Source organism: Gavialis gangeticus, unplaced genomic scaffold, assembly GCF_001723915.1.
Source record: "Gavialis gangeticus isolate Ggan-Ray unplaced genomic scaffold, GavGan_comp1, whole genome shotgun sequence".
Classification (NCBI taxonomy): domain Eukaryota; kingdom Metazoa; phylum Chordata; order Crocodylia; family Gavialidae; genus Gavialis; species Gavialis gangeticus.
In genome coordinates this window covers 62,727,971-62,738,540 of record NW_017729022.1, presented here as the reverse complement: position 1 = coordinate 62,738,540, position 10,570 = coordinate 62,727,971, and the positions used below count along the sequence as shown (strand labels likewise).

Below are 10,570 nucleotides of genomic sequence, written 5' to 3'. Positions count from 1 at the left end.
TGTGTGTGTGTGTGTGTGTGTGTGTGTGTGTGTGTGTAGTGAGGGAGGCACAGAGTGCATGTGTTCAATGAGAGGGAGGGAGAGGAAGAGTGTGTGTGTATGTGTGTTCGTAGGGCGAGTCCCAGAGCACACCCCATCATATACAAGCACCTGTATCTTCCTTGCACTTCCATACACACAGACCCGCACCTGCCACACACCCCAGCAACCCTCCCCCACACATATCCCACACAAACCCCATACCCATCCACACCCCATATATCCACACACACCTACATGCTCCTTCACCCCTCACCCACCCCCCACATCTATCCACCCTCCTCCACATCCCCACACACCCACAGCCCCCACAAATCTATACCCACCCCCCACAGTATACAAAAGTAAGTCTTCATTTTAAGCTGTTGTCCAATCACCTCTGTGTACACTACGTGTACAGCATGTAAATCAGGACAAAAATATTTTTTGAAATCAAATTAATGAATGTTGTAAATGTTCACTTTTTTAAATAAAATTTGGTATTTTTCTGGTTTTGAGATGGCACAACCCTTTACTGAAAGGAGTATTTCCAGGGGCAAGAGGAGGGACTTCTGGTAGCAAAGGGCAGGGGTTAGGGGTGGGACTTCTGGTCCTAAGATGGTGACCAGGGGGTGGGGCACCTGTGAAGGGGTCCGGCTACCCATGGGGCTCTTGACAGCTTGCTAAAACTTGGTAAGCAGCCCTCCACCCAAAGTAATTGCCTGCCCCTGTTCTAGTGCAATATGGATTAATAGCTACAAACCTATTGTTCATAAATGCAATCCCCCTCCCATACTTGAGCAAATATGCTATTCTGATCCTATCAGTCCAGCTGGAATCCTTCCTCTGCTTTATCTCTGAAGTTCACTCTTCCCCCTCATTCCATTCAAGGTTTGGCCCCAGTCAAGCCATCCCTACAACCTGGCTTACAATTGTCTGTCCCCACCTGCCTGAGCTTTTTCCATGCCCATCTTCTAGATGCCAGATTTTGTATCCTTCTCATCTACCAACTTCCTTTACACTACTTTTCATACCTACAACTCCTTTCCTGCTCTGTGTGAGCCAAATGACTGCTCTCTTCACTGCTCCTCTGCAAAGCTCCTCAGTTTTAGTCTACCAAAGAGATGCATTATCAAAACAGCTAAAATAGTTTTATTTAAGGTAAAATTTCTCAGATACCCATCACCTTGTATGTCAGTACAGATAACACTGCTTTGACATTAGTCTATTATTTGATCACTGGGAGCAAGAAATGGGAACTTAACCAGGTACTCATAAACAAGTGGCCATATTTTCAAAAGAGCTGATCCCCTACCAGTTGCTGCTGATCTCAGCAGAAGATACTAGCTGGCAGTAGCATAACTAAGGTGGGGAAACCAAAGCAGCAGCCCTAGATGCGACTTAGGGGTGTGGGGGAGGGGGATAAAAAGTAACAGCTACCACCACAGCTGCACAATTACAATGACAGCTGTTAATCATTTAATAGACAAGGAGACAAGAGAACTTAGAGAACCTCTGCAGGAACAGAAGATACAGAAGGATAGAGGGATGCAAAATGGATCCTCTCAGGTCTCGCATGTTTCAGGTTCTACAGCATCCCCTCTTTCTTTGTTGCATGCCTTTGTGAACAAGGTGCTCTTTACCTTCCATGGCTGAATGGAAGGCTGATGTGTCTTCGCTAGACTGCTGGGAGTCTTGAAAGAAGCAAAGGGGAAGGAGGTGACTGTAGGAAAAAAAAAGAAATAATGTTTTTCAGTCTTGAACCTGTAACCAATCTAAGTACAGAAAATCCCCACACTTTCCCCAATAAGGCTCTGCGTAACCGAGGATTCAGTGCTTCAGCCATATAAGATTTTGGTACTAGGCCCTACATTTACTATGTTTGTAGGTCCTTACAGGATGATACAGATTTTCTCCCTCCCTACTAAATACAGCCCTCTTGCAGACCTACTTATGTCTTGATCACAGAAGGAAACTGCCCTTTCAAATAGTCATAGCCACTTTTAAGCCAGGACTACTTGACTAGATTTCTTGACTTGACTAGAGTGGGTACTGATCAGTAATATGAACTGGTCTCTGATATTACTCCTCCAAAAGAAAAACAAAAAACTAAACCACCACCAGACATGGCCACTGCAACCCTCCCATTCTGTCTATATATAGCACAAGAGACTAGGACAGGCAAGTCTTTTGCGTGCCAGGGAACAGCATTAACCCCAACCTAGCTCAGGTCATCTCATCTCTGATTATTCAAAAGTGATTTAGCCCAGATGCCCTGGTAGTAATTAAGGAGCACTAGACTGAAAGGGATCTCCTGGGTTGTCAAGTCCAGTCTCCTACTATTATAGACACCACGTCGTAAAATCTCTTCCGTATTTATCAGTTCTCCCTCTGGCAAGCAGCAGCTCACAGGCATGACAGCCTGATAAAATGCTGACAGAGAGCTAAGGCTGTGGTTCATGCTGTGCCTTTTCTTAGCTAAACAGCGGAGCTGTTATTGGTCCTCACCCCAGCGCTCTTTCCTGCCCAAGGCAGGGGATCAGACTCGATGACCTACTGAGGTCTCTTCCAACCTACTGAGGTCCCTTCTGACCCTAGCATCTATGAATCTATGAATAAATGCAAGGCATTTCCTATAGAACAGAAGCTGCCTGGTTTGGGGCACCAAACCTTTGTTGAGCTCAACAGAGACCTGACAGAAGCCTTTTGTATCAGGACTCTTACCACTCTGTTTCCTTTTTGTTGACAGCAGATCTTCTCTCCTGAATCTTTCTGGTTCCAGCTGGGAGTAGTCCCAGCTTGTGTAGGTCCCTGGGACAGGCAATGTTCCTAAATGGGAGAAGGTGGGGAGAGGGGTATATGAAGAAGAGAGGAAATGAAGGAGAAAGAAATGGAAGGGGAGAGAAATGGAAAAGAAATAACAACAATAATAATAATAATACAATAATAATAATAGCAGCCCTAAACATGTAACGTATGTGCCATCTTTCATATTCTGTGTGCGCCATAAACATGAATCCTTGCAACAGCCTAGAAGAGTACAGGAAGGACTGCATCCTCTACACTAGATAGATAGCACTTGTCCCAGATACCATGGGAAACTAGGGTGAGGACAGACTCACAGTTCAGGAGTTGTTTGCTTCCAACCCTCTGTTCAGAGCATAACCAACGCTTTAGTGTTTGTTTTGTCTCTTAAGAAGAGAGCATAAGAAAGGATCAAATAAATAGAAACAAGGAGAGATAGTAAAAGTAAGAATCAGGCATGTAGCAGAACCAAGGAAGGGTGAAAATGGGGTAAAATGAGAATGAAGGGGATAGTAAGAGCTGACTGAGGACCCAGTTTACAGGAAGTATGCACTGCTTCACAGGCTGAAAACATCCCCTGGATTTCTATCGCCTCTTATCAAAGAGGGCCTCGTGGATGAACTCCAGCAAGAACACATTCCAGTCAAGAAATTACTTGATTCATGAGGGCCTCTAAAGTGAGCAAGATGATGGAAAAAAGGTCATTTAGAAAATTCTCAGGGGCAGGCAATTGGAAACATCCCGGGGCCTAGCAATTCCTTTCTTGTCTCATGGAATTACAGAGTTGAGAGGGTTAGATACATTTTTAAAGAAGTCAGGGAAAGAAGACAGAGAAACTGGTCTGCACTTAGGCAGCAGTGATTGCTCTTTTGGGCAGGAAGCAGACTGTCTTACCTGCCATCCACTCCGACAGCACATTACAGAGCTGGGACTTGAACTCATCCGTATTGAACCAAGACCCTGGGAAGCTGGAGCAGAAGCAGGTGTACAAGGCTTGGCTCAGCAAGGAAGGGAAAGCCTAGGGATTAAGCAAAGAAAATATAGAATTCCATAGATTTGACATGTTAGATAGGAGTCCCTAGGGATAAACTGGTGTTTCTAAGGGTATGTCTACCCCATCAACAAGGGTACCAGAGAGTACAGTCACAGCAGTACAGAGCTCAGCATTGGCTAGATGCCAGGTCGTTACTCAGATTCTTAAGACAGGTTTTGCAGCCCACACTATACTGAATGTAAACTGCATGATTACATTCTTCTCAGTACCCAAACAACCTAGTTCAAAACTACCCGACTGCTGTGAAAATATATCCCAAGGCAGTGTTTCTCAACCTTTTCCTCAACATGATCCCATTTATGACCCCTCACTTCCAACCTGCAGCACTCTACCCCCATGGTGTCTCTTCCCACTGTGGTGCCCCTCATTCCCAATGTGCAGCCACCCACCCCCTCCCAGGTATCCCTCACTCCCAGGGCTACAGAACCAGGGGCAGGACCAACATCCCCCTGCCCACACCCCCCACCACAGTGCCTGAGTCCCAGCTGCTGCCCACAGGAAGTGGCAGCTGCTGTGGCCAGATCAGAGAACCTGGCAACCCCTCATTCCCTGTGGACGTCATGGCCAAAACAGAGCCTGTGTGGGGCTCCCTGCCCTGCTTCCCTCCCCCTGGGGGCCTCCACAGCCCAGCAGGCAAGACCCGGTGCAGGAGGGTGAGGAGGCTCAGTGCCCCTATTGGGCACCCCATGTCAACTGTGCCATCATGGCTAGGCACCCCCTGCCTGCCCAGCAGCAGTGGCATGAAGTTGTGCTCCCTACTACTGCCAGGCAGGCAGGGGGCACCTTGCCATGGTTGTGTGGCTGATGCAGGGTTCCCAGCAGTGACACCAAGCCTCCATGTGGAGGCCTCTAGGGAAGGGCCCAGAGCCCATGGCAGGCAGCTGGCATCTACCCCCACCCCGCACACAAATCTGGGGATCACATGCCCCCCCAAGGTTCCCCACTGGGAGTGCACACAATGGCAGGAAGCCAGCCCCCTTGCCACCCCCTGGACAAACCTCACCATCGGGGCCTCAATCTGCCCTCCCCCCACTCCCACAGACTTACCTGGGGGGAGTTGTGGGGGCTGCTCTCCATGCTTCCTAGCTGCCATATGCATGTCTGTACACATGTATGTGGTGCCCTCCGCTTGATCGCCCTCCTCCCGCTCCCCCCCAGGCTCAAGCAGCCCTTGCAGGCTGGAACTCTGCCAGCCTGCAAGGGAAACCAGCCATTTCCCGCTTTTTTCTTCTTTCATGGAGAAAATTTGTGATTGTCTTGGCAACCCCAATTTTTACTGGGACAACCCCAAAAGCATTGCTACCCCAAATTTGGGAACTGCTTTCTTTAAGAGCTTAATAGGGATGTTGGCATTCCTGTCCCACACACTGAGTGTCCAAGTACCAATCCATCAAAATTAAGTAATACTAGAATATTCTTCAAACATTCACTTATCCAGAGCTGCAGAGCAAGAAAAATGGGTGGACAAAGAACATTTTGTATCAGTGGGAATTTAAAAAGGAAACAAATGTTCCCCATCTCTCTTGCTTTGAAGGTCATACCAAAAAAGGAAGAGGCAGAATGATTTGATGGCTATCACCAGGGAAATTCAAAATCAATGAGATAAAATTTAAAAATTAACAAGAGAAAAAGAAAATTAGAATTAAGAAAAGGAGCCAGAGGTGATGCCTAAGTAAGTTGAGTAGGGAGGGCAAAAGTAAGTTGGAGGAAGCAAGCCTCAAATGAGGCAAAAGATGGGAGCAGAGGATAACTGACAGTCTGGAAGACAAAGAGGGGCTTATTTTATTTTATTTTATTAAAAGTCAGTCGCAGAACAGCAGCAAGCATGAATCACATTCGTCATCATGGGGCATTCCAGACAAGAAAAAAGTTCAAGTCCAATTGGACATTTTGAGCCCTGGAAGAATTAACTGGATTGGCCAGGATGGTCCAAGATTTCGAAGGCCAGTCCCAGCCTGCCTGTGAAATAAGTGTCCAGGGCATTAGCTGTGAAATAGAAAGCCCTAGCAGACAGCAAAATTGTCCTAATAGGTTAGCTTAATTAGTGGAATGGCCATTAAAAGTGGGAGTGTTAACACCAATGAAGTAAAGAACAATGGGCCATTAATGGGCCACTGACTCATAGTTACCTGAATAGTAATACCAGTGGTGCCTCACCCCCATCTCTGCCTGCAAGGGTGAGGGGCAGGATGGGGGCAGTGTCCCAGATTTCACATTGTCCTCAATGGCCATCCTATCTCTAAACTTCATTATACTTACTTTAATGAGGGCCTCCTGGTGGTGGAATTTGTGACAGTCAAGTAGGAGAGAGGCATAGTTCTTTGCAATGCGATCAAATAGGCGTGCCTGAATCTCTTGGTTTGGCTACAAAAAAAAGGAAGAGAGAGAGAGAGAGAGAGAGAGAGAGAGAGAGGAGGAGAAAAATGAATGAATAACTAGAGCAGGGGTGTCCAACCTTTTTGAATGTGGGGCCAGATCATGAACTTTTTATCAACCAGTGGGCCAGCAGGAGTGGGCGCTGGCGCGACCTGTCCAGTCTAGCTGCAGCCTGGGGGCACAGGGGTCAAGGGGTGCCGCCTGACCCCGCTCTGTCCTCCCTGCCACCTGGGCAGCCTCAAGGATGCTCCCACACCTGCGTGCCTGGGCTCAGCAGCCAGGGGGTACATGTGGGGACTCTATAGGGGGGTGTGGGATGTGCAGGGACACCCCCTGCTCCCACCCCACTGCTCCCTCTCCCATGGGGCAGCCTGAACCTGAGCCCAAGCGGCGGGGGTCCCTCCCCGGGGCCAGGGACTCACCACTTTCCATCATCTTGCTCACTTTAGAGGCCCTCATGAATCAAGTCATTTTTTGACTGGAATGTGTGCTTGCTGGAGTTCATCACCCAGTGTGATGTCTGCAGGTGCGGAGGAATGCGGGAGCAGCTCTGGCTTCCTGCCCCAACAGCCACAGCAGCAGCATCTCCCACGGGCCCGGCCGCAGCATCCCTCTGCGCCAGCATCAGCGCCCCCCTGCTGCACTGCAACCTGCTCCAGCCCACGCAGCCGGTGGGGACTGGTGCAGGGCGGGGGCAGCATGCAAATGAGGAAGGGAAGGCAGGGCTAGGAACGGAAACCCTGCAATGTGGGAGAGGGGAGGAGTTGGCATGCAAATGAGGAAGGGAGGGGTGGGGCAAGAAAGAGACACAATGAAATGGAGGGGGGGAAGGAGCCGCACTGTGTTGGCAATGTCAAGCTGATGCAGTGCGTGTGGGAATTTTGTCCCTTCCTCAGCCCTTCAGCAGCTGTTAGGAAGCTGCTGAGGGGCTGGAGGAGGGACAAGGGGTTCCTGTCGCAGCACGGCGGGCCACAGAGAACAGCTTGGCAGGCCACATGGCAGCCCACGGGCCGTATGTTGGACAAGCCTGAACTAGATGGATATTTGCCTACATATCCAACCACAGCTGACATGACAGACTACCCACAAAGTGTCTCGCTGGGCCTGTAAGCAGTGCTAGTGAGCAAAAAAAAGATTCCTGATACAGTCTAACTTCTTTAATTTTGCTTCTCCATGAGTTTAATGAATTGCAAGCAGCAGTAAACGTTGTACCACAGGCTCTCTCAGTAACAGAAGCATAAATCTGCACTGACTCTACTGACTCCAGTCAATGGAGTTATTCCATATTTGTACTTGTGTGACTAAAAGCATAATAATTTGGCACTGCACATGTGAAACAGTAATGGTACAATGCCTCCACTGAAAAACCCAGAAGGCAAAGGGGCCTTGTAAGAGGGTCACTCACCCAGATTCCTTATTATGGCCAGTTAGCACCATGTGTCCAAGGTTTCCAGACCGTTTTAGGTGGGAAAAAAATTTCCCCGCAATAAGAGAAAACAACAAACCAAGCAAACATGCAAACAACAAACAAATCCCAAATTTGTGGTCTTTCTTCAGACCTTGGAAGGAGTGAAACAGGCTCTGTGTTGCAACTCCAAGCCCCACTACCATGTCCTCTGTTTTCCCCTTGCTCTCTTCCCATGGAAGATCTTAACTCTCTTTGTAGCCCTACCCTCATTTACTGACCAATTACAGCTGGCCCCCAGGTTTGCAGCCGGGCAGACTTTTGACTGCTAACTACCTGCTGCTGGGTTTCAGCCCTGTGCTGGCTGAACACTGAGCACCTCCTAACCACCCTAAAGGGGCAAAGATGGCAATCAGACTGTTTGTGCTCATGATTCTAGGCTTGTTCATGGGCTACAAAGAGCCCAAAGGGGTGCTCCAAGTTTTGGCAGCTACTCTGAAGCTATCCACAGGCAGCTCCACAATCTGGAGCTGCTCCAGAATGCCATGCTGCTCTGTAGCACAGCTTCATCTCCTGCTCTGCCTTGGTACACCTCTATACTTGGACTTCCAGGGAAATTTCTATGGGCAGTGTCCAGTTGTCTTATGCAGCAGCTGTGATAGGAAAATTCTTCCTGGTGTATTTCGGGGTTTTATGAACCAAAAACACCATTTCAATGGGAGAAACCTTCCTTTGTGTCATAGGGTACTGGCAGTAGTGGGTGTGGGTATTCATTACCCTAGAAGAGACAGACAGGATGTGCCACTTTGCATTACAGTAGTGAAGTGTCTAAATTGTTTTCAATATTCTTCTAAGGAATCTCAATTCTTTATTCAGTGAGACAGTGTGAAACATTAGGAGGAATGCCAGCTACAACATTAGCCAGCCCTTGTCCTGGTCTTTTCCTCACCTGATACAATTGGAGAAAGAACCACCAGAAGCTATCCAGCAGAACAGCCTGGGAGAGTGGAGCTGTAAGGAACATCCGTAGTTTCTTTCGAGGAAAGCGAACCTGGCAAAAAAATGAAACTGTAAGTCCAGCAGGTGGAAAAAAAGACTTTTGGGACAAGTCGCTCTGACATTCACCCACTCCACACCTTTTCTCATTCTCCACTGGGGAATACTCCTTGAAGAACTGTAGCAAAACCCCCAGTTTTTCTTTTTTACATTTATTTTAAAATGCATTCCCTCCCCTTCCCCAACCATTTCTGACTTTTTCCCTCCCTCTCTATTCCCTATAGATAAGTATAAGTGAGCTAAGACATAGGATAAGCTTCAGGATTTTATTTTGGTAGCAAGTTGTATTTGTTTTGTTTTATATTGTATAATTATTATGTTTATATTGATTTTTACTGTTCTATATTACTGTTTTACTGATACAATATGATTTAGGCCTACATATGTAAGTTAGCATAAGACATGTCAGGTTTCCATTTTGTTTGTCAAGTCTCCATTCTGTCCCCAGGCCCGGTTGTGTAACCCATAACTCACATCTACCCCACCTATGTAACTTGGTTCCTGAATGAATGGGAATGAATGAGGGTGCTTGAGAGACAATGGCAATAGGTCTAAAAATAGCTCCCTCTGAATGACCGAACCATCAACACCAATACCTGGACCAACAACCCAGCCCTTGGAACCACTCTCAGCATTCAAGAAACAAAAGATGAGGCAACCCACCATTGTGCCAGGCTGCACATGCTCAGTAAGAACACCTGGACCCCTCTGGACCAGGACTGACCTTAGCTGGACAGGCCCGCCCCATAGGAGATCAGAGGTAGTCTGCCCCATAAAAGGGGTAGTGAAGACTGACTCCTTGGGACACTCTCTCCATCTGGACCAGCACCATGCCACACCACCTATCCACCCAGAGGCCCTGCTGGTGACCCCCCTCTGGATAACACCTACTGGACAAAAACCCCTTTCCAGCCTGGATAGGTAGCTATCACCTCCCACCCCATCTTCAACCAAGGACTTGGACTCTGCTTCTCTTCCCTACCTGGACTCCAGCCCGTCCACTGAGTCTTTCTCCTGATGCCATTGTGAGTGCTTGTGTGTGTGTGTGTCTGCGTGTGTGTGTATGTGAACCAATAACTTCATGAGGCTGTGTAAGGTGTTGTCTGTTTAATAAAACTGTTATTTGGACCCCTAAGTTGGGTTTTGCTTTACTATGGTTTGGCCCTACTCCAATCTCTGCTCCTCGCCTCTCTAACTTTTGTCTCATTTCTGCCTCTCCTGCTTCTGGCTCACTGCCACCTCCAACACCTGTCCTGAGCTCCTCTCTGTCTCCAAACCCCCTGTTTCTTTGCCACTGTCTTACCCCCACTGCCTTTTCCTTTTCCCCTGAGCAACCGGGTTTCTGCCTCGGTTTCTTTCCTGGCTGTCTCCTCCTTGCCATCAGGCTTTTTTTTTTCTTTCCCTTGCACCAGTGACCTCGAGTAACCCTGGCGCCACTTAATTTTAAGTAAACCCAAGCCTCCGTTCCTCAGCCAGCTTCTCTCTAGTCCACCGGTTCTAATCCTGGTTCTAGCAACTTTCACTCCCTACACTTTAACTCTCTCTCTCACCTTAACCTTCCCCCAAGTATCCCAGGTACCCCAAGCACACACATACACACTGTACCATCCAAGTTAGGAACTCACCTGTGTGTATGTGTAGGTGGGCTATATGTGTGTGAACTGTGTCATATCACTGTGTGCATGATATACGAACTAGTGATCTGAGTGTGCGGGTATGGACAATTGATTTCTGTCTAACTTTTGGGGTGTATACTGTATGTGCTTGAATTGGTGATAGGTATGCATGTGCCTAGGCTGGTTTGGATATGTATGTGCCTTTGTTGGTAGTGTGTGTGTGTGTGTGTGTGTGTGTGT

At 47.9% G+C, this 10,570-nt stretch overlaps 1 protein-coding gene across 6 annotated transcripts in view; it reads right to left on the bottom strand.

The window, feature by feature from the left end:
• FAM227A (family with sequence similarity 227 member A) overlaps nucleotides 1-10,570 on the bottom strand; it is a 40,864-nt gene that overhangs the window by 12,384 nt on the left and 17,910 nt on the right. For all 6 annotated transcript variants that reach the window (XM_019515191.1, XM_019515194.1, XM_019515192.1 and 3 more), the window contains 5 exons: nucleotides 8,608-8,709; nucleotides 6,137-6,241; nucleotides 3,718-3,841; nucleotides 2,743-2,847; nucleotides 1,662-1,741 (listed from right to left, as the gene is read on the bottom strand). In XM_019515191.1, the coding sequence (XP_019370736.1) occupies nucleotides 1,662-1,741; nucleotides 2,743-2,847; nucleotides 3,718-3,841; nucleotides 6,137-6,241; nucleotides 8,608-8,709 (516 nt within the window). The remainder of the gene's footprint in view (nucleotides 1-1,661; nucleotides 1,742-2,742; nucleotides 2,848-3,717; nucleotides 3,842-6,136; nucleotides 6,242-8,607; nucleotides 8,710-10,570) is intronic.